The sequence below is a fragment of the Tiliqua scincoides genome, chromosome 2, assembly GCF_035046505.1.
Source record: "Tiliqua scincoides isolate rTilSci1 chromosome 2, rTilSci1.hap2, whole genome shotgun sequence".
In the NCBI taxonomy this organism is placed as follows: domain Eukaryota; kingdom Metazoa; phylum Chordata; class Lepidosauria; order Squamata; family Scincidae; genus Tiliqua; species Tiliqua scincoides.
The window spans coordinates 99,725,685-99,748,202 of NC_089822.1; the positions used below are offsets into that span (position 1 = coordinate 99,725,685).

General features: G+C 47.2%; 1 protein-coding gene across 1 annotated transcript in view; it reads right to left on the reverse strand.

The window, feature by feature from the left end:
• The window catches only part of PRAG1 (PEAK1 related, kinase-activating pseudokinase 1), a 50,168-nt gene that overhangs the window by 22,321 nt on the left and 5,329 nt on the right, over positions 1–22,518 (reverse strand). The window contains exon 2 of the mRNA XM_066617584.1: positions 7,614–9,460. Coding sequence (XP_066473681.1) covers positions 7,614–9,460 — 1,847 coding nt within the window. The remainder of the gene's footprint in view (positions 1–7,613; positions 9,461–22,518) is intronic.

The following is a 22,518-nucleotide window of genomic DNA, read 5'->3' on the forward strand; positions in this document are numbered from 1 at the left end:
GTCAACTCATACTCAAGGTTCTGTCGGTGGATATGAACAGAAAGTGAGAGCTTTTGCCTACCCCTAAGAACAGAGCCCTGACCAATAGGTGACGTTACTCTCCAAAGGAATTTGCATGGGAAAACAAAGAGGAAGGGCAGAATTGGTGTGCAAGAGTGCCATTAATCCATTCTTCCCAGTCATCTACGTATATTTCTCTCTCCCATGAACCATATACTTTACCCATAGTTAATCTTTGATCTTCCAAATAAATAATCACAGGCCTTTCCCGCTGACCTCTTTCTCACCTTTAAAAACGAAGCGGCTCAGCAGGAGGACTGTTTGAAACAGATTCATTCAGAGAAATGCAATGCAGTTCCTGTCAGAGCACTGAGTGGTTTTGAGTCACAGCTGATTTCTCCTGATCATCAATGTGTTTTTGCATTCACTGAAGGCTATGTATTCTGGAAAAAGTTACTGATTCACTGCTAAATCACTTCAGAGACATCCGTTTTAGTTATCAGCTACATGGAAATATCAGTCCAAAAACATGGACAAGACTGAAGTCTGACTCAAATGTTGCTGTGTGGGCACTGTTTCATGCGCAATGCTGGCAGCTGTTTCCTAAGAGCTGTGCTGCACTGGCCAGATGAAAATTGGTGGAGGAAAACAGAATGGAGTTGACCTTGACAGGCACTAAGAAAAAGATTGCGGTAAAACAATGCTGAAGCCCAACAGGTTCTTCAGGGACATCTTAATTTCATGTATCGCATGATGGGCTACAGCACTTCTTTATAACAGACCTGTATGGTTATATCTTCCTGGTTCCTCTACGCTGCTTTCTATTTTTGGTTCTTGGTTAAAATTGGGCAAATCATGTAGGAATTTGCTCAACATCAGCAGTCTCTTGCACAGAACTGCAGCCACTGAATCTATATTTTTCATTCTATATGTCTAATTAATAACCAGATCAGCCCTTTATCACCATAAATTGTGGCCAGCATGAATCAGGTTGCAGGCAGAGAAGTAACCCTGTGGCCCTCCCACCTTTACTCTTCCTTTTCTCCCACTTGGATGCAGGGTGTGTTAAGCCCCCTCCTTCACAGCACTTACCTACCTCCTGCCCCCCACTCTTAGCAATATGTGCTGACTTTTGAAATGGCAGAATCTGGGGAAAGGAACTGGAAGGGAGGATTGGAAGCACCTTCTTTCTCATCCCTGTCTGTTCACTGGGGGTGGCCAGGAACAGGATAGAAGGAATTAACAGGTGTAATTAATCTATGGAATTCCTTGCCACAGGATGAGGCAACTGTGTCTGGCCTAGATGCCTTTAAAAGGGGATTGGACAGATTTCTGGAAGTCCATCACAGGTTACAAGCCATGATGAGTATGTGTAACCTTCTGGTTTCAGAAGCAGGCTACCTCAGAATGCCAGGTGAAAGGGAGTGGCAACAGGATCCAGGTATCTTGTTGTCTTGTGTGAACTGGCCCACCTCACCCCAGCAGTGTCTTTTCTAGTGGCTGTCTGCTGGTGTTGCATCTTTTTAGATTGTGAGCCCTTTTGGGACAGGGAGCCATTAGATATTTGATTTTCTCTGTAAACAGCTTTGTGAACTTTTGTTGAAAAGCAGTATATAAATATTGTTGTTGTTGTGTGCTCCCTGAGGCATCTGGTGGGCCACTGTGAGATACAGGAATATGGACTGGATGGGCCTTTGGTCTGATCCAGCGGGGCTCTTCTTATGTTCTTGGAAGTAGCTGCTGTGTGGCAACAGCAGCAATCTTTAGCATAGTTGCTGGGTAAATGTGGGACAACTGAGGGAAGCAATCACGTGTCAGTGATCCTGTCAGTGTGCTACCATGGATCCTAGGGTTCACTGGGGATTATTAATGGGTTGGCCTTGCAGAAAAGCTGCTTGAGCAAATGCTGACTAGCTTATATGTCACCAATTCAGAACTGGACAGAAGATTCTGTGCCATGTTTGCTCAAGGTGCAGTAAATCTAGATGTTTGCCACCATTCCTTCTATAAGGAGGAACAGTAGTGAAAAGTAATGAAACAGTAGTGAAAATAAAAACTCCAACTAACTGTGTGAATGCTAAAGACAAAAAAAATGTAGTACAGGCGCACACCTCTAAACAACCATTCACTTAATAACGGAACGTATATACCGCAGTGTTAAAAGCACAACAAAGGCTCTTAATGAGGCAGTCAGGTCTCCCATAGCTTGCAGCAGAGTGTCTGTTTACACAACAAAGAGGCTCTTAATGCAAAGAAGAGGCAATCTGTCTCCAGCAGCCTATGCAGTCAGCTAGTGTCTGGCAGGGAGTGTCTGTTTATACAACAAAGGCACTAGATTGGGATGAATGTTCACTTAACAACCTAATCACACAACATTGGAGATCGGAGAACGTATCCCTGTCGTTTAGTGGTGTACCTCTATTCTTGGGACAGAATTCAGCTTCCTGAGAATCTCAGCTTTCATTTGAAAACAGCAAGCAAGTTTCTAGTCCTTATGTGTGCCAAGATATACTTGACAGTAGCAAAGCCTGTTCAAATCTTAGAAAACAGAGGATTAATGAAATAGAATCTCCACTTGTAGGAGTCCTGGCTTCTGTTCACCAGTTAGCCCCTTCCTTCTTTCAGTGATTAATAAAACCAGAATTATGCAGAATTGAAAAAGTTCAGTCTGTTGTGCAAATAAATTGTGCAAATGTGCTTCATTTGCAGAATTCATACATGCTGCAGAAATCAGCTTTTTCTGCGTTACCTTGGCACAATGTTTTGAAAACGTTTGTTCTTAGTTCAGAGTAAACACAGTCTTGCTAATAAGCTTGGGCGCCCAAAGGAAATGATTACATGCTCATCTGTCCTTGATAAGTTTGCAAACAGTTCACTGCCATTTGCAAATTCAAGTCTGATTCAAAAGGAAGAAAAATTAGATTTGTGGCATGAAAAATATGGACTGATATTTTGAACCAGTTGACCTTTCCAGATACCCTTTAAGGACAGTCCTGTACAGGGGCATTCTAGGAACCTAACCAGTTGAAATACTGATTCAATCCATAAAGCATGTAGCTCTAACAGGAAATCATCTCTGAAAGTCAACCACTTTGAATATTTCATAGAAAAGGCAGGATGTAAATTAAATACTGATATCAATAACAAGGGCAGCCCAACGGGGCTGGAAATTTTGCTGGTGCAGATCCAGGTAGCCCGATGTAACACCAGGCTGCTTGGGAGGGGGTTTAAGATACGGTCTAGGTCACCCAGGCTAGTCCTACCCCCTTCCCGGGTCTGGTCCACCCACCGGACCACCTTCGCCCCACACCGGAATGCCCCAATTCTGCCCTGCTGCCACCCTCCCCAATCCCCAGCACTGGCTGCCCCTGGCCAGTGCAAACTCACCCTTCAACGGCCTGGATCCAGCACAGGGAGGCCAGCGTGTGTTCTTGTGCCAGCCTCCACAGCTCACAGGGAGGCAAAAATGTGCCTTACAGCAGGTTTGTGACACTCCTGGGCAGGCACAAGGGACTTGCACCAGCCAAAGACCAGGCTTGGATTGCGCCCTAAATCAGCCAAATCTTTAGCCAATTAACTAGAGGGGGAAATTGTAATCAATGAGCTAATACTGAAGAGTACGCTTGTATATTTTGGCTTTACTGCGATCTAGTCTTACATAATGGCTAACAACATAAGTTGTGAGCTGCAAAATCCCCCATTCAAATTTTACCACACTCATGAATCCTTACACAAAACACTATTGCCTCAACCCCACACGCTCCTACCCATTTGCAATGCAGAACAGAAATGCTAAGCTCTTGTAAACATTATAAACAGGCAAGTATCAGAAGCATTTGAACACTTGAAGTACATTATACATGCTATTCTTATCGCTGACACCCTTTCATTCTGGGGGATTATGGTAAGAGGAAATGAAAAACGAAATATTAAAGATGGCCTTTTCCTCTGACAATCAGCAACAGCGCTTACTTTTCAAATAACTTACTCTTTCTTCAATATACTCAAAAGGAGCAATCATTGTATGCAAATTCAGTTAAAAAGGAATAATATTATTGTTATTATTAAAAAGGAAGGAAGAAGAACAACCAGGGAAAGTCAGAACCAGCCATTCAACCCATTTGCTTAAGGGCATCTCAACTAGATCTTTTTTTTTTAACATCCAGCTTCAGGTCATGGAACTGAAAAGTTGTTATCCTGAGTAAGCTGCCAGGAGAGCCAAACTAGGCATGACATGACATGACTAGGAACTCTTGACTTTGTATTCTTTTTTAAAAAGCAGCCTAGGGGGGAAGGTGGGAGGATTTAGCATGTAGCATGTGTGTTTAACACATTGCTCCATGCCGATTCCCCAAATTAAATTGCTCTCCAAAGTTACTGCGAGCCATAGAAGGGTTAAAACATAACCTAGGGAAAGCATATTACTAAGACTGGGACTAAGGTATAGCGGGGGAGTTAGATCCCCCTTGCAGTCCTAATCCAAATCCCCCTCTTATTGCTGCTTTTGAAAAAGAAAAAGGCACTGGAAGTTCCAGTCACATAATTCCTACATCACATCCAGTTTTGCCCTCATTCCAGCTAAACAATTTTGGCATGTATGTAGCAGGAGTCACTCCAAAGGCATGAGGTGACTTGCAACTCTCAGTTGAGCGTTAGGTTGCAGTTAACTTGTTGTGCCCTGACTAAGAATGGGGAGCTATGTGAGCACTAGCAAGCAAATTTGGTCAATGAAAAGACCAGGTGAAACGGAAGCTGCCAAGGAACAGTGATGCAATCATGCACACAGCGGCATGCTCCAAAACTGTGACAAGTTTTAATGTGAAGACCGAGTCCTACACATGGCTTAGCTAAATGGAAGAAGCCCTGAGATGGGTGACAAAGACTGACAGTTGTGGCAAGCAAGCTTAGCATGGACAACACTCTTTACAAATTCTAAAAACTCGAGACAGACGGGGAGCAGAAAGGAGTTGCACTGGTGCTGCTCCAAAAGTAAGACCAAGTAAATCACCATAAAATCTAAAGAAGGGAGGGAACTTAGGAAGCAACTCTAGTTGTGATTAAGCAAATATTTTCCTTTGTGACTCAGTTCCTGATCCTAATTCAGCATCTTGGCTTCAGCTGGGCTGCCAGATTTCTATCACAGATCTGGTGGCTGTGCAACCTTGTTATTTCTCCTTCTTCCCCTTCATTCCAACTAACAGTATACTGCATAAGAACATAAGAACAGCCCCACTGGATCAGGCCATAGGCCCATCTAGTCCAGCTTCCTGTATCTCACAGAGGCCTACTAAATGCCCCAGGGAGCACACCAGATAGTGCAGTTGATCATTCTCTCTAAAGGCCCAGTCCTAATGGGGGCAGGCAGCAGTGCAACAGGTAGCAGTAAAAGGTGGCAACAAGGATAGGGATGGGAAGACTGGGTCTTGTAAGGGGGATGGGTTCTGCAATGGAGGGACCCTGCCAGAAGCTAATCCTGTGGCATGGGTCCACATGGTCCTGTGCAACCAATTTCACTAGCAGAGGTCCAAGTAGACCCCCCCTCCGTGCTGTAGAGCCTGACTCCTGAGTAAGGAAACAATTGTGGAGACCTTTGCAACTCCCCCCCCCCCCCCCCGCAGGATGCATTGGTGGACATTTTGGTGCCACTGCAGCAGTGAAACAGGCAGCAGACAACAGGTGGGAATGGAAAATAAGATTGCCCGTTTGTCCCCAATATATTTACTGGTTCAGTTCTGGAGGTATGGTCAGGGAACGCACGTACGTAAAATTAGCCGGCTTCTGCTGGCCCAACGCTATTGCACCTGTGCAAAAGTACCGCAACAGATGGACTGCGCCTATGTGAAAGTGCCATCCATAACTCGGGAGCCAATGTATTTATAAATGCAAACACAGCATTCATATTGAATTCAGTGCATGGCTCTTTAAGGAAGACTTCAGAGTCAGACCAAAAAATGTTCTCTACTCTCAACGGAAGGACCAATATATATTACTCCAAAATACACCTGTGTAGCAAACAACTGCCTGTGGGGCAAAGTGCTTACCTGACTGCTCCATCGTACAGCTAGATTAATTTTCAGCATTCTATGAGTGGGATAATTTCTACCACTTATCCCACTACACCCTGAAAACTGATCAGGCAGCATAGCAGATCCATTAAGCTGACCATGTCACGATGCTGTCATTTGCATAGCACACCAGATACATTTCTTCACCCCCCCCCATTGGCTGATTTTTGCATCAGTTGTCACAGCTGCATGAACTGTCTTGCTTAGATAGAAACAAATGTTGCTTCTATGTTCAATTTTAACAGCATTCTAGCAAGTCACCTCCTGCTTGTCTCTAGAAACATACAAATTAAAATAAAGACATGGGCACTGTTTTGATAAGGTAGGAAGGTCTGATACAAATAATAACAACAGTATCTTTGAGTTTTGTTTCCCTGATCATGATTGCTATAATTCACTGTTCACAGAGATAAGAAGTCTCCAAGTCAACACTTCCAATGAAAGCTAACACAGGTGTATAGCCTTCACAGCAACATTTCCACATGTCTGATAAGGATTCACCTGAACCTTCTCCAAAGAGCACTATGAACTTCATTCTACTCATTACACAAAATAAGATAGTAGACTGAGATAGTGGAATGCAAAGCTTCACTCTAAGGCAGGGCATTTCAAACCGGGGCATCGCGAGGCCCAGCCTGTGGGCCCTGGCCACTTTCACCTTAAGGGACGGGGCAGCCTGGAGGCAGCAGTGCGATCCCCAGGATCGCACTGCTCAGGGGGCTGCAGGGGCTTGGCTGCATGTACCTCAGCCTCCTGCAGCCCCCCAGGTGTGTGGGGAGCCCTGCACGACCTTCTGCAGGGCTCCCCGCAGCTTTGAAAGCGAAAGCGGAGTGATCGCGCCGCTCCTCCGCTAAAGTGGAAGTGGAGCGTGATCGCTCCACTTTCACTTCTGAAGCTGTGGGGAGCCCTGCAGGAAGCTGCACAGTGATAAGCCTGGGAGGCTGCAGGAGGCTCAGGTATGTGCAGTCAAGCCCCTGTAGCCCCCCTTTCTTTTAAAGCAGAAGAAACAGGAGTTGCTCAGCTGCAAGAGGGCCCGCTGCCGCCCCGCCCTCTTCTGCCTCCACTCCGAGGCTGCCGCCTTCTGTGTTTGCTGCATGTTGTTTCCAAAGCTCTTCGACTCCAACCCCCATCTGGCAAGTACCAAGCATGCTCATTTTGCAGTCCTTGTCCTTGCTGACCCTCAGAAAGAAACCCTCCTTGATCCTTGTCTGGTTGGTTCCTAGTTCCCAGCCTGGGATCGCTTCTCACCAAAGTGAAATCTCTCTTTTCAACCCCCTCCCTCTTCCACTCCCCCCCTTTGATCTCCAAACCTTCCCGCTTTCCTCCCCCTCCCCAAATAAAACGCTTCCTATTTTACCAGTCACCAGGGGTCAAAGTTGTTTCCATGCAGTTGGGAAAGGGGAGGGGAGAGAGAAAAGCACACACTTTACTTGGTCAGGAGCAGAAAAAGGGTACTGTTTTTAAAGTGATTTAAAATTTACAATTTTATACCCATTTACATACCTATGACTAAACATAAGCATGTATACAAAACATTCATTTCTGTACCTGGATTGTTTCTTTGGAGGAGGAGGAGGGGGTGCGAATTCCTCAATTCCATTCTTGTCTTTAGGGAATTCAAAGGCAAAAGATGCTGATTTGCTCATTCCTCTGATCTTGTTCTCTTGAGCAGAACATTTTTCCCCCTGACAGTGGTTAGATGTACTTGGAGGACTGACTGCACCATTCTCCAATTCGGTCTCCGGTGTACATTTCAAAAATCCCGGCTCTTCTTCCTCTTCCTCCTCTATCCTGCATTGCCTGCTCCAGGACAGGTTGTAGTATTTGTGCCTTCTCTCAGAACCAGAGGATGATGGACTCCTGTTGGATTCCTCAAGAGAGATTTGGTTTGTATGAGAACATGGGAAAGGTGAGGAGCCAAAGTTAGGGCTATCTGCATCATTCCTTGGAACGTCAGCATCCTTGTGGCTGTTGCCATCACGGCTTCCTCCTGCAGGAGAACTGAGCGATCGTGTGAGACACCCCACACCTCTAGGTGGACTCCCTTTGGACAACTTTGGGGGAATAGCAGGACCCTCACCAAAAACATTTTTGCCAGATGTTGGTGACGGAAGACCAGAGCTACTGTCCCTTGAAGCACTCATCTCACTGCTTGTCTGTGGCCCCTCTCCATGCTCAGAGAAGGGTGATGCCGTCCCAGTCTCTGGCTGAGAGGTAGGGCTAACACATGGCCACTGAACACCAACTGCTGAGTCTGGGCTGCTAAGAAAGATTGTCCGATTGTCATCTTCTGTGCAGGCAGCCATAATGGTAATCGTTGCTGCTACTTGGGCAGAAGGATCTTTAAAGTCCCTTTCGCAGCCCAAATGGAGTGCCTTCTCTCTCCGAAGATCATCCACTTGATCTTCACAGGGACTATGCGCTAAGATATCACTCCCTGCATGTGTGCTGGAATTATGAAGCTGCCCCTTTTTCCTTTTTGTGCTCTCAGCATAAATGGGCTCATCTTGAGGAGGGCCCATGGGACAGGCATGAGCTTGCTCCAAAGAACCACTACAGTTTTGCATTTGGTTGCCTTCAATTTCATCCGATTCCCTGACCAAGGGACAGAAATAATCTCCTGGAGTGATGCCGAAGGGAATGCTGCCTTTTAGCACAGCATCTGATGGAAATGCTAAGGTTTCTGTTTCGGAGCGCAAGTGGTTATATACAGGATCGTGTGGACAGTGTTTCTCCCTTTGAAAGGCTGAACTGGAATTTAAAACTCTGTTTTCCCCTCCACTGAAATTCACTGCCCTAGGCTTGGTTCTTACATTCACTGTAGCATCCTGTCCCAGGAGCTTTGGCATGGAGTTTGCACTTTCAGGCTGTGTCTCTTTGCTTCTGGTACTGCCCAAAACTTGGTGGGCAGGAGCCTCTCCACGATACTCTGCAATGAAACAATACTCCCCACCTTCACTCTCTAGATCAGGAGAGGTGGATGAACCAGCTCTCTCAGAAACTGATGCCTCCCCTCTTGGATGGGTGGGAGCACATCCTACAGAATCCAGGGCAGAGCCAATACATCTGTCGCTACAAAGGGAGGGCTTGTGACAGAGGCCCCAAAGCGGTACGGTCAGCTTCTCCTTGCTGGGCATTTCAGCTCCATCTTCTTGTGCACACGTATCACCTGGAAATGTCATATTGTTGATGGACATGTTTCTTTCCATCCTGCTCTCAAGGCCAGAGGACCCAACTGATGATGCATCTTGAGGACCATGGGGAGTACAAGTCCTTGAACTATTCTGAATGAGAGACTTCCTTAGGGCACTGCTGCCGAAACTGTCAATGTATGTTCTCTGTTCGTCGGTAGATTTCACCAAGACATGCTTTCCAGGTCCCATCCTCTTGTTGATCTGCATTGATCAAATATAATATATTTAGACTGCAGATTACACATGCTTTTAATATTTGAGCAACAGCTTTTCTAAGATCTCTCTAGAACTGGCTCTCTCCAGTTGTAAAAAATGGAAATGATTCAACAAAATTGTAAAGGCCCACTGAGAGAGGCACATATTAAAATACCTCCCGTGAAGATCAACTGGACTTTGAAGAGCTGGACTGTGCCCTCCACATTTATTAAAAACAAACAAGAAACAAAAACAAAACAGGCACCCACCTTGCCGGGGTCAACCTCCAGTAGTGGTGGATAGGCCCAATGACCTCCAAACAACTACATCTCTGACTTGAACCATCGCAATTTGAAAGAGAGGGGGAAGAAAAGTGACCCCCTGCAGAAATGGAGGGGAGACAGCCCACATGACACATGCAGTGGAAATGAAACCAGCAAGGGCTTGTTCCTCCTCTGCCTGCACCTACCCTGACCCCTGCAGATGTCAAGAAGACCCCTGCAGATGTTCCATGGGAGGGGTGAGGCCAAGTCCTTCATAGCAACCTATGAGCAGTCTACATGAAAGATAGCATCCCCACCATGACTACATGAAGCACTTGAGGCCTCAGTTCAGTGCCCCGGAGAGTGTTTCTAATGCTGAGTTAGCCCAGGAAGACAGAAATAACCATGAGCTTTTCAAGCCGAGGGGCCAGGCTAGACTGGGACTCATCCCCGAGCACTCCCACAGCATTTGGAAGCAACCCTCAACGAGCTTATGAGTTGGACTAAGTCTGAGAGATGTGGATGACAGCGTAGGAACAAAGACCAAGGATGAAGTCTTCTCACTATTTGCCAGAGGACGTTCAGAGGGCATTGTTCTAAACACCCCAAAATCATCCAGGAAGCAGGTGGGTAGGTGGAGCACAACACTGTGGGTCTGGAAGACCCCTTCAAGCAGAGCAGCAGCTTCAACATGAAACCCCACATGACCATGTGAAGGGACCACCATGATGAAATGAGTACCTTCCTGCTCAGGCAGGACTCCTGCTGAGAACTGGGAGATTGCAGATCATGATAGGTATGCTGTGTCTATGGTACTGAGCAAGGTCTTAGTCCAGCCATTTTCAACCTTTTTCAGCTCACGGCACACCGACAAGGCACTAAAATTGTCAAGGCACACTACCAGTTTTTTACTTACATTAAATCACTACATTACAATTAATTGTTAATATAATTAACACAGTTATATTATTACATGACAAAGAAATTCACAAGACGCTTGGAGAGGAAAGGATATGTGATTGTGAAAAGGATGAAAAATGTTATTAAAGCAGGGGTGTCCAAACATTTTGGCAGGAGGGCCACATCATCTCCCTGACACTGTGTCGGGGGCTGGGGGGGGGAAGAGAATAAATTACATTTCAAATCTGAATAAATTTACATAAGTTTACATAAATGAATATATTAAAGATGAACTTATATGAACGAATGAAGGACTTGCAATAGCTCAAGGCTTGCACAAAGCAAGGCTGCCCTTTCCTTTGCAGCATCACAGATGTGAAACAGTAAGCAGTGGAGGAAGCCCTCGTCCCACAGCTCATGAGAGAGGTCAAACAGTCACCCTCACGCTGAGAGCAGTTGTGTTGGGCCAGTGCAGGCTCCAACAAATCTCCGGAGGGCCAGAGGCCTCAAAACTGAGAGGCCTCGAGGGCCGCATGTGGCCCCAGGGCTGGGGTTTGGGCACCCCTGTATTGAAGTGTTATGTGAGAAAGTGCTAGCAAAGAATGGTCAGATTGAGCACATGGGAGAGCTGTGGGGTGAGGGGCAATGAAGAGGCATGAGTGAAACAACTACAGGATTCAGCTGGAGTGGGGGGAAGAGAGAACTTGAAGCAAGTGATTCTGAACCTTTGGAAGGTGCGGAGGACAGTAAGAGAGGTGCTGACTGCAGTTGTGAGATTTGGGGGGCAATGTGCCTGTGGGAGGGAGTGGGGTGGGGAGAAGTGCCAATTGCCTGCTCCTGTATTTAAGAAAAAAAAAGTGTGACCAAAAGCCTGATTCTAGGCATGTCTACTCAGAAGTAAGCCCCATTATAGTCAATGGGGCTTACTCCCAGGTAAGTATGGAGAGGATTGGGGCCCAATGCCCTTCCCCTAAAAGGCAAAAGGCAATGCAGGGAGGTTCACTTTGGGGAGTTGCAGGCAAATTGTGGCAAGGAAAAGGGACTTTCCAGGACCCTTTGAGCCAGCCAGTTCTTAGGCTGGTGGCCTCAGCAGACTCACTCGCTTCACACCTGCTTGCCTGCTCCTGACTCCCTCGTTCGCACTCACTCCACCCGCCGGGACCTCCTCCAAACTTCTCTGGTCGCCCAATCAGCATGCAGGGGAGGCAAGGACTTAATACCCAATCCTATGCATGTCTACTCAGAAGTAAGTCCCATAATAGTCAATGGTGCTTACTCCCAGGTAAATCAGGATCAGGTTGCAGTCTTCGTCTCCCTCAGGAGCAGGAGCAAAGCAGCTGCGACCAGCCCCTTCGCTGGCTGGCTGCCTGCTCCTTTTCCTTCTGCTGCGCATAGGGCTCAAAGCAGCCGCTTCCCCCGCATGCGTGGCTGCTGCCTGTCTGCTCTGATCTCACGGCACACCTGAGGCAGCCTCGTGGCACACTAGTGTAATGCGGCACAGTGGTTGAAAAACGCTGCCTTAGTCAAACCTGTGGATATGGAGGCAACAGGGGTCAGGGTGAACAATCATAGCCAAACCAGGTTTTTTCTCCTAACTGAATCTGTCTCTGAGGCCAAGCTAGAAGGGAACACTGTGCAAGCCAACACTAACCTCAGCCCCCTGCCCCCCCCAAGATGAAAGCAGGCCTGAAGCAGCAATTCTGAACCTGGTCACAAAGGTTATGTTCCAGGAAGAGCAAGAAAAGGAGTCTGACAGAGGCCATGTAACAAGTGCAGAGAAACCTCCTGCCTCTCCACACATCCCTGCAGTCCAGCTTTGTGTTGGACCAAGAACTTGTCTACAACACAGAATCTCTCCCTGCCAGGTTCCAGAGATGGTAGCTCTTAGCTGCCCAGACATCAAGAACACTTGTCAGAATTCCAATGATTTTTGCTATGGTAGGTTGATCTGGGATGGCAGGAAAGCTCAATGGGACTCTGAGGACCATAACAAAAGGACCCAACAACCAAAAAAACCTACAAAAAACCACAAAAAAAGAGAACAGTTCTGGTGCTTCAGAAGTTAGACCTATTATTGGGTATATTTGGGCACTGATTCCAAAAATGTCATTGGTTTGGCCATATCAGCTCTAATTATTTTATGAGTGTATATAATCATTGGCAACCTTCAGTCTCGAAAGACTATGGTATCACGCTCTGAAAGGTGGTTCTGGCACAGCGTCTAGTGTGGCTGAAAAGGCCAATCCGGGAGTGACAGTCCCTTCCACACCGGGAGCAAGTGCAGTCTGTCCCTGGTCTGTCTCCCTGGCTATGGGCCTTCCTTCTTTGCCTCTTTGCCTCAGACTGTTGGCCAAGTGTCTCTTCAAACTGGGAAAGGCCATGCTGCACAGCCTGCCTCCAAGTGGGCCGCTCAGAGGCCAGGGTTTCCCACTTGTTGAGGTCCATCCCTAAGGCCTTCAGATCCCTCTTGCAGATGTCCTTGTATAGCAGCTGTGGTCTACCTGTATGGCGCTTTCCTTGCATGAGTTCACCGTAGAGGAGATCCTTTGGGATCCGGCCATCATCCATTCTCACGACATGACCGAACCAATGCAGGCGTCTCTGTTTCAGCAGTGCATACATGCTAGGGATTCCAGCACGTTCCAGGACTGTGTTTTAGGAACTTTGTCCTACCAGGTGATGCCGAGAATGTGCCGGAGGCAGCGCATGTGGAAAGCGTTCAGTTTCCTCTCCTGTTGTGAGAGAAGAGTCCATGACTCGCTGCAGTACAGAAGTGTACTCTGGACGCAAGCTCTGTAGACCTAGATCTTGGTATGTTCTGTCAGCCTCTTGTTGGACCAGACTCTCTTTGTGAGTCTGGAAAACATGGTAGCTGCTTTACCGATGCGTTTGTTTAGCTCAGTATCGAGAGAAAGAGTGTCGGAGATCGTAGAGCCAAGGTACACAAAGTCATGGACAACCTCCAGTTCATGCGAAGAGATTGTAATGCAGGGAGGTGGGTCCACATCCTGAACCATGATCTGTGTTTTCTTTAGGCTGATCGTCAGTCCAAAATCTTGGCAGGCCTTGCTAAAACAATCCATGAGCTGCTGGAGATCTTTGGCAGAGTAGGTAGTGACAGCTGCATTGTCGGCAAAGAGGAAGTCACGCAGACATTTCAGCTGGACTTTGGACTTTGCTCTCAGTCTGGAGAGGTTGAAGAGCTTTCCATCTGATCTGGTCCGGAGATAGATGCCTTCTGTTGCAGTTCCAAAGGCCTGCTTCAGCAGGACAGCGAAGAAAATCCCAAACAAGGTTGGAGCAAGGACACAGCCCTGCTTCATGCCGCTTCAGATGTCAAAGGGGTCTGATGTGGAGCCATCGAAGACAACAGTGCCCTTCATGTCCTTGTGGAAGGATCTGATGATGCTGAGGAGCCTGGGTGGACATCCGATCTTGGGGAGAATCTTGAAGAGGCCGTCCCTGCTGACCAGGTCAAAAGCCTTTGTGAGATCTATGAAGGCTATAAAGAGTGGCTGTCGTTGTTCCCTGCATTTCTCCTGCAGTTGTCTAAGGGAGAATACCATATCAGTGGTGGACCTGCTGGCTCGGAATCCACACTGCAATTCTGGATAAACGCTCTCTGCAAGTACCTGGAGCCTCTTTAGTGCAACTCGGGCAAACAACTTTCCTACAACGCTAAGGAGAGAGATGCCACGGTAGTTGTTGCAGTCACCCCTGTCGCCTTTGTTCTTGTACAGCATGATGATGTTTGCATCCCTCATGTCTTGAGGAACTTCACCTTCTCTCCAGCAGAGACAGAGGATTTCATGCAGCTCAGTGACGATGATCTCTTTGCAGCACTTTAGGACTTCAGCAGGGATGCTGTCTTTTCCAGGTGCCTTGCCAAAGGCAAGAGAGTCAAGGGCCACGTGAAGTTCTTCTAGGGTTGGTTCACTGTCAAGCTCCTCCAGCAAAGGCAGGCACTCAATGTTGTTCAGCGCTTCTTCGGTGACTACATTTTCTCTGGAATATAGCCCAGAGTAGTGCTGCACCCAGCGTTCCATCTGCTGCGCCCGATCCTGGATGACCTCGCCTGCGGCGGACTTCAGAGGGGCAATTTTCTTCTGTGCTGGACCTAGGGCCTGCTTGATACCGTCATACATCCCCTTGATGTTGCCCGTGTCAGCTGCTATCTGTATCTCGGAACAGAGCTGGAGCCAGTAGTCATTAGCACATCTCCTGGCAGTCTGCTGGACTTTGCTGCGAGCAGCTCGGAGGACCTGCAGGTTGTGCTCACTGGGACAGGCCTTGTGTGCTGCTTGAGCTCTCCTCTTTTCCTCAATGACTGGTGTCAACTCCTCAGAGTGGGCTTCAAACCAGTCTGCCGCCTTGTTGGTCTTCTTGCCAAATATGGACAAGGCGGTGTTGTAAACGGCATTCTTGAAATGTTCCCATCTGTTGGATGCATTTGCATCGACCGGGCCTGGAAGAGATTTCTCAAGCGCTCATGCAAATTCCTCCACTTTTCTCTGATCCCGGGTCCTGCTGGTATCAATGCGAGGTCTTCCTTTCTTTTTCGTGTAATACAGTTGCTTTGTTTGCAGTTTCACTCTGCTGCACACCAGGGAGTGGTCAGTGTCACAGGCAGCACTCTGATAGCTGCGTGTGATCATGGTGCTGGGAAGGCTGGAGCGTCTGGTGAGGATCAGGTCGAGCTGGTGCCAGTGCTTTGATCTTGGGTGTCTCCAAGAGACTCTATGTTGGGGCTTCGTGTTGAAGAACGTATTGCTGACACAGAGACCATGACGACAGCAAAACTCTAGCAGGTGTTGGCCATTCTCGTTCATTTTCCCAATGCCGAACTGACCTAAGCAAGTGGGCCACGAACTGTTATCAGCACCAACTCTAGCATTGAAATCGCCGAGGATGAACAATGGCTCTTTTACGGGGATCTTCTTGATAGTGATAAAAATCCGGAGCCGGAGTCCCTGAGGCAGTTCATGGCTGAACACAGTCACGTTCTGGCAACTCCTGCGACGTCGCTGGAACCAACCGTATTGGCTTCTGCCTTTCCATTGGACCATTCCAGTGATGTGGAGAGGGGGGATTTGCTGCATGGGTAACAGCCTATCCTCCATACCTTCTTTACCCAGGCTTCACGCACTGGAGAGGACACTCCAACTTCGCCATACGGCGTCGGCACAACACGGGAAGCAGCAGTTTACCGGTTATAAGTCTTCGCTCGATTGGCGTAGAGCGTGACGCCAGGGGCTGCTTCCGACGGTGGGAGAGATCATTGCATCTCATTGGGCAGCTACCGCCCGCCTTAAGCTGGGCAGTCCCCAGCCAGTAAGGTGTTGCCTCGCCACAGTCCGTTAACCTCACGGGGTGCGTGGGGTTTAGGGTGAAAACCGACAAGCGGATCGACAACACTGCACCATGCAACAGAAAACAGAAAACTTCTGCCCTAAAGCTGGGCACCTGGAATGTTAGGACAATGACACCTGGCTTCTCTGATGACCTGCAAGAAATAGACGACACATGCAAAACAGCTGTCATCGACATGGAGCTGAGCAGACTGCAGATGGACATCGTCGCCCTTCAAGAGACGAGGCTTCCAGATTCCGGATCTGTCAAGGAGAGAAATTTCTCATTTTTCTGGCAGGGAAAACCACCAAACGAAACCAGGGAACATGGTGTTGGCTTTGCAGTCAGAAATTCCCTGCTGAAGTCCATCATCCCACCTACTGTGGGAAGTGAAAGAATTTTGTCCCTGCAGCTTCAGTCATCAGCAGGACCTGTCACTCTCATCAGTGCTTATGCACCGACTCTGTCGTCTCCAGCAGAAGCCAAAGACAAATTCTATGATGAGTGTACAATGAGTGTATAATTAGAGCTATAGACCAATATACGAGTATATTTCTGTACATCAGGATAGATGGTGGCTATGCTTTACCTCCAAAACTAGAGCCAATAGAGCAAAACTGATGCCTTTTTTGGAATCAGCACACCAAATATATCCAAGAACAGATATAACTTTTAAGGCACCAAAATGTTTCTGTGACAGTGTAATCAAAAGTTTGCCATGTTCATTCCACCAAGTGGAGCATATCATCACAGTCTGCTCTTTGCCAAGGTCAGTTCTCCCATCCAAGCCTTGATTTTTCTTCCTTTGAACTCATACATGAGAGAGGACAGGGTTTGGAGCTGGTGCGTGAATAATGGGAGGATTCAACTGCTTCTCAAGGACGAACATTTTAGACATTGTGGACAGGCTCCAAAATGCACTCAAGGAGGTGCTGGCTTCAGTTGGGAGAACCTGAAAGATGCCCAGTTGGAGCAAAAGGATTGGCATGAGAAGCATGCAGGCTAAAAAAAATAAAATTGAGACAGCCTGGGAGGATACCTAACAGATTAAGGAGTGCCTCAACAATGTCAATTTTCTGGTGAATGTCCAGATACAAAGGAGAAAGAGATACATTTGTGTGTGGACTATTGCAGACTCAGTGCCATTATCTTCCACCCCAACAGTTACACCATACCTTGCATCAACTATCTGTTGGAGAAATTAATTGTATTTCCAGTTTGGACTTAACATTTTTTTGATCATTTTTCACTTGCTATGGACCTTTCACTTGCTATGGACCTAATGCCTCATCATCCCAAATGGGCTGCTAAGTGCCCGGTCCTATCCACCTTTCCAGTGTCAATGCAGTTACAATGCAGCCCCTAGGTGAGTGAACAAATGTTCCCTTACTTTGTGGAGGCCTCCATAACTACTCTTCCACCACAGGATGCAGTGTACACCCCACTGGCACAGCTACACCAGGGCTTGAAAGTTGGATAGGATTTGCCCTAAGTCATCCAGATGCAGGAGCCACTGATTCCTCTGTTGCTGCTGACTTGTCACCATCTGTCTGGTAAACAAAGAACTTTGCTTTAAGCCAGTTCACTGGATTGTGAAGCTCAACTGACTTCCAGGAGGAGGAAATTCAGGGGCTCAGGTGACTGCCCCCAGAATCCAGTCTCACAGATGAAACCTGGTTAATGCCCACAGGTTTTAAAAAGCACAGTCATGCACTCCCCACCCTCCTTTGCATTTTGCCCAGGTCTGACAATAGGCAGAACTACTCCAAGTGTGTTTATGATTAAAGCTTAATGCTCACTGAGATGGTATGGCATAGTGGTTCTGGTTATAGGACTTAGAGGTGGAAGATCCAGGTTCAAATCCCTGTTCAGTCATGAAGCTTCTTGGGCCAGTCACTACTTCCCCACCTCACCTTTCGCACAGGGTTATTGTGAGGACAAAAAGAGTGAGTGTACTCCACCCTGAGTTCCTTGGAGAAAAGGTGGTATAAAAATGTGAAAAATAAAATGAACTTGAGACAGGACTATACCACTTCAGATGTAGGCTCACATGACTGAAATGCTTTTCCATATGAAAGAATGTCTTCTAGTCCAGCCTCCCTGTTATGCTATAGGGAAATTTTCCTGTTTTGGTAAGGAGGAGCATTTAACAGTGGCGTCACTAGGATTCGTGTCACCTGGTGCGCGAGGCCTGCGCATCACCTCATGCAGTGGGTGGGGCAATGCCCCAGGTGGTGGGCATGGTGATGTACCATCGCCACACCCCCACTAGTTTTTTCGCTGTACCTTTTGTTGGAACACAGATATTTCAGTGTGGTTTGTTTCATTGCATTCTGCATGAAATTACGCATTGATTGATATATAACATGATGGTATTATTCCTCCAAACTCTGATTTTAGTGATTCTGAAAACTTGTAGAGTCACACACACACACCACTGTGTCAACTTACTAACAACTTATTGCAGCAGTTCTCAAACTTTTAGCACTGGGACCCACTTTTTAGAATGACAATCTGTCCAGGACCCATTGGAAGTGATGTCATGGCCAGAAGTGACATCATCAAGCAAATTAAAATAAATAATTATAATTAAATTAAAATAAAAGGAATAATTAAATAAGGGGGAGCCAGTCCTGTTCCACCAAGTGAATCTACTCTGAAGTAAGTCCCATAGTGGTCAATGGGGCTTACTCTGAGGAAAGTGTGGGTAGGATTGCAGCCTGTGAGCCCAATCCTATGCATGTCTACTCTGAAGTAAGTCCCATAGTGGTCAATGGAGCTTACTCTGTAGCCTGCCTGCAATACCCCCCCCCCCCCAAAAAAAAGAATCAGTGAGATTTCCAGCCCTCCCCAGTGCCCAGTTATAGTTCTTCTATTTCAGGCATATCAATACAAAGACCCTCCTGGCTTTGTAAGTGCAAAATAGAACACACTTCCCTTACCAGCTGAAACCTCTTTTTTGTCCTTTTTGGGGGGGGGGGGGGAGGCTGCCTTCTGGAGCATCTCCAGCTCCATTGGATCGGGACCATTCTGGTGTCCTCACATTCCTCTTTGCCTGGCCTGACCAGCAGCCAAGGCACGTCTGCCTACTCACGAGTAAACACGAGGTGAGGCTGCTTGCTTTCCATAGGGCTCAATAGACTGCAGCTGGGAGGGAGGGAGGGAACTCCTTCTCCCTTTTGCGTTTTTGGGGGCTGCATTCATTGGATCAGGACCATTCTGATGCCCTTGGAGACCTCTCAGCTGCCCTTTCCGACGGACTACTCGCAAGTAAACGTTGCCACATGGCTTTGTTTCCAGCTCAGACTCGCAGCTGGGAGGGATGGGACCTTCTCGGGTGTTTTTGGGAGGCTGCATTCATTGCATTGGGACCATTCTGGTGTTGTTGGAGTCCTCTCAGCCTGCCCTTTCCAACGGACTATGTCAAGCATGCCTACTCATGAGTAAACACACAGTACGACTCACTTTCACTTTCCATAGGGTTCCATGCATTTTTTCCTTCCAGTTTTTTGGCCGTAACTTTTGAACGAAAGGAGCTATTTCGATTCTGTTTTTTACATTGCACTCTGCTGGCCATTCCACATCCAACGGTGTATGGCATGACACAGTAGCTCCTAAAGCCACAAGGTTAGCGCATCCTCCTCAGGACGTCACCCCCCGGCCCGCACCCCCCTAACAATACCAGTGCATTTAATCGTGTGAGTCCTCGCCTGTAGAATGGTGATTACCCCCACAAAAATATATTAGCTGTGAGAACTGTGCCCAAACCAAGGGGATTGAATGGAATATAGTTAAATGGAGAAAAAAGTGGGAAGAATATTAGCAAAAGAAAATGCGCTCTTTGTGATAAAAGCACAACACTTGGTAAATTCAAAGAGCATCTTACGAAGCTGAAATTAACATAAAAAGGCAATCTTAAAGTTAATCTTTTCAGAAGTCTCACTGAGTTTATTTCAAGAATATTCGAAATGCCCTCCTGTTGTCATTTGAGCTTCACTGGATACCCTTTATACATATACTACATTTTGTGCTTTTATCACAAAGTGAACAGCTTTTCTTGGCTTGGCTGCTGCAACTAAGGGAGAAAGTGACCCTGATCAGTTGCAGTTCATAGTTATTTTATCACTGCAGTCAAGAATTTTTCTCCCCCAAGTTCAGGAGGACTGATTGTTTCCTTTCTCTTCCCTTCTGTTACAAAATGAAGTCACCTTATGGCTGCCTCTATCAGCTACATTACAAAACTGGAGGTGTCAAGCTCTAGAAAGTGGCAACTGGTTTACTGTAAAGCAGGGGTGCCCAAACTCCAGCCCGCGGGCCACTTGCGGCCCGCTGCGGGTCCCCATCTGGCCCCCAGGGGGTCCCCCATCTCATATGGGCACTCGGCCATCACCCCAGCGCGCCCTGGCCTGCTGCACAAGCTCTGCGCCTTGCTTTCCCTCGCTGCTGCTGAGCTCAGTGGCAGCGAAGGAAAGACAAACCCAGCACGTGCGCAGGGCCTTTTATAGTGGGAAGGTAATGTGAGACTTGCAGGTCTCGCGTTACTTCCCACTATAAAAGACCCCGCACGCTTGCTGGCTTGTCTCTCCCTGCCTTCCCCATGGGCTGGGCTCCGCTCAGCTGGGCTTGGCTCCTCTCCCCTCCCGCAACCTGAGCCAGGAGAGAGAGATCCCGCACATGGGAGGGGAGGTCTCTCCCTGCCTTGCCCATGTGCTGGGATGGGCTCCGCTTGGCTCCCCTCCCCTCCTGCAACCTTAGCCAGGGGAGTGCAGGAGAGAGAGAGAGAGAGATCCAGCGCAAGGGAGGGGAAGGGAGCGGAGCCCAGTCCAGCCCGCAGCACATGCCTTGGCTGGCCAGGAAGGCAGGCAGGCAGCAGCAGCACATGCCACCCTAGCTAGTGAGGAAGGGTGGTTAGGTGGGCAGGCGGGCAGGCAGGTGGGCAGACAGGTAGGCATGCAGCTAGGTGAGCAGGCAGGCAGCCAAGCGGGCGGCCAGGCAGGAGCACATATCGCCCAAGCAAACGAGGGAGGGAAGGAGGGAGGGCGAGGGGGCAGGCAAGCAGGTGGGTGTATGTGTGTGAAAGTGTGAAAGATCCCCCCCCATTTGTGTGTATGAATGAGATCATAAACTGGCTTGAAGATCTCCCCCCCCCCTTATTAGGGTGAATGGAATCATAAACTGGCATGAAGATTCCCCCCCCCCATTAGGGTGAATGGAATCATAAACTGGATTGAATTCATTCATTCATTTTCTGTCTCTAATATATTCATCTATGTAAATTTATTCAAATTTGAAATGTAAGTTAATTCTTTTTTCCCGGCCCCTGACACAGTGTCAGAGAGATGTTGTGGCCCTCCTGCCAAAAACTTTGAGCACCTCTGCTGTAAAGCAAAGGCAGTTCAAAAGTCTAGACCCAGCTTAAAAAAAAATCTACATTAAGGAAGACAGATGCTTTCAGAAAAAGTTCAGGAGGAATGACGACCATCTTTCCATAAACGACTGTGGCATTGCTTGAGTCTGAGAAAGTTTTAATTGATCATTTCCCATCTCATTACTGACAACAAAGAGAGGCGGCCATTGTTAATGAACACACCCATACACTTTTACAGCCTGATTCAGAATAACATAAGGGTTGCAATGCGGCGCAAGCTTATTTGGGAGGAAACGCCATGAACAAAAATGGGGGGACCTCTGATTAAACATGCACAGAATTGAAATGTTGGATTCATTTTTTTTTCTTGTGCATTTCTTTTGGTGAGTAAAACAGGGGGCTTTGGTGGAAACATTACGAATTGCCACTTGAAATTTCCAAGGCACGACAGTGGAGAAATTAAAAAAAATTCCTATCAACAGAAGAATGAATACAGAAACTGGGCGCACAATGCTTATGAACAAGTTAATGCATCTGAAGCATCACTGGGGCACAACGAAGTCTGGGGAAGAAAACATACTTTTGGAGCAAGGGCACCCTTTCATTCTGTTCCCAAATCAGATCAAACCAGATGAGAACGGTAGACAAGAAATAGGAACTATGGTCTGAATATTTTTTTTCCTACCAACTGCTGTAACTGTTTTCCTTGAATGATTTTGTTTAAGAAAATGTATACGAAAACAGTCCTAATCCTTTAATGTTTGACAAATATCCCTCCCCCTTCATTGTCCCATAGTTTACTGCTGTCACAAAGTGCAATGATTGAATGCTAGAGGCAACGGGAAAACTCTGTCAGCTGTGGGAAGACAGCAGGTAATTTGCATATTTATTTAACCAACTTCATATTTCATTAACACCTAATTAGCATATTTTGCATCAGTTCCACAGACCTGATTGATTCCAGATCACAGCTGGGAAGCAGAAACCATTCTTGCAATGCCACTCAGGCAATATGTGATATTAGATGTGTTAAGGCCTTAAGCGTTCTATTGTTGAGAAAGGCCTATCAATTGGTATGAGAATTTTTAGTGGAGCAGTCACCTGCCCCTAAAACAATCACCGCAGATACCTGCCCACAAGTCGATCCCACAGATAAGTCGAGGGCAGGTTTTGAGCCAACAATC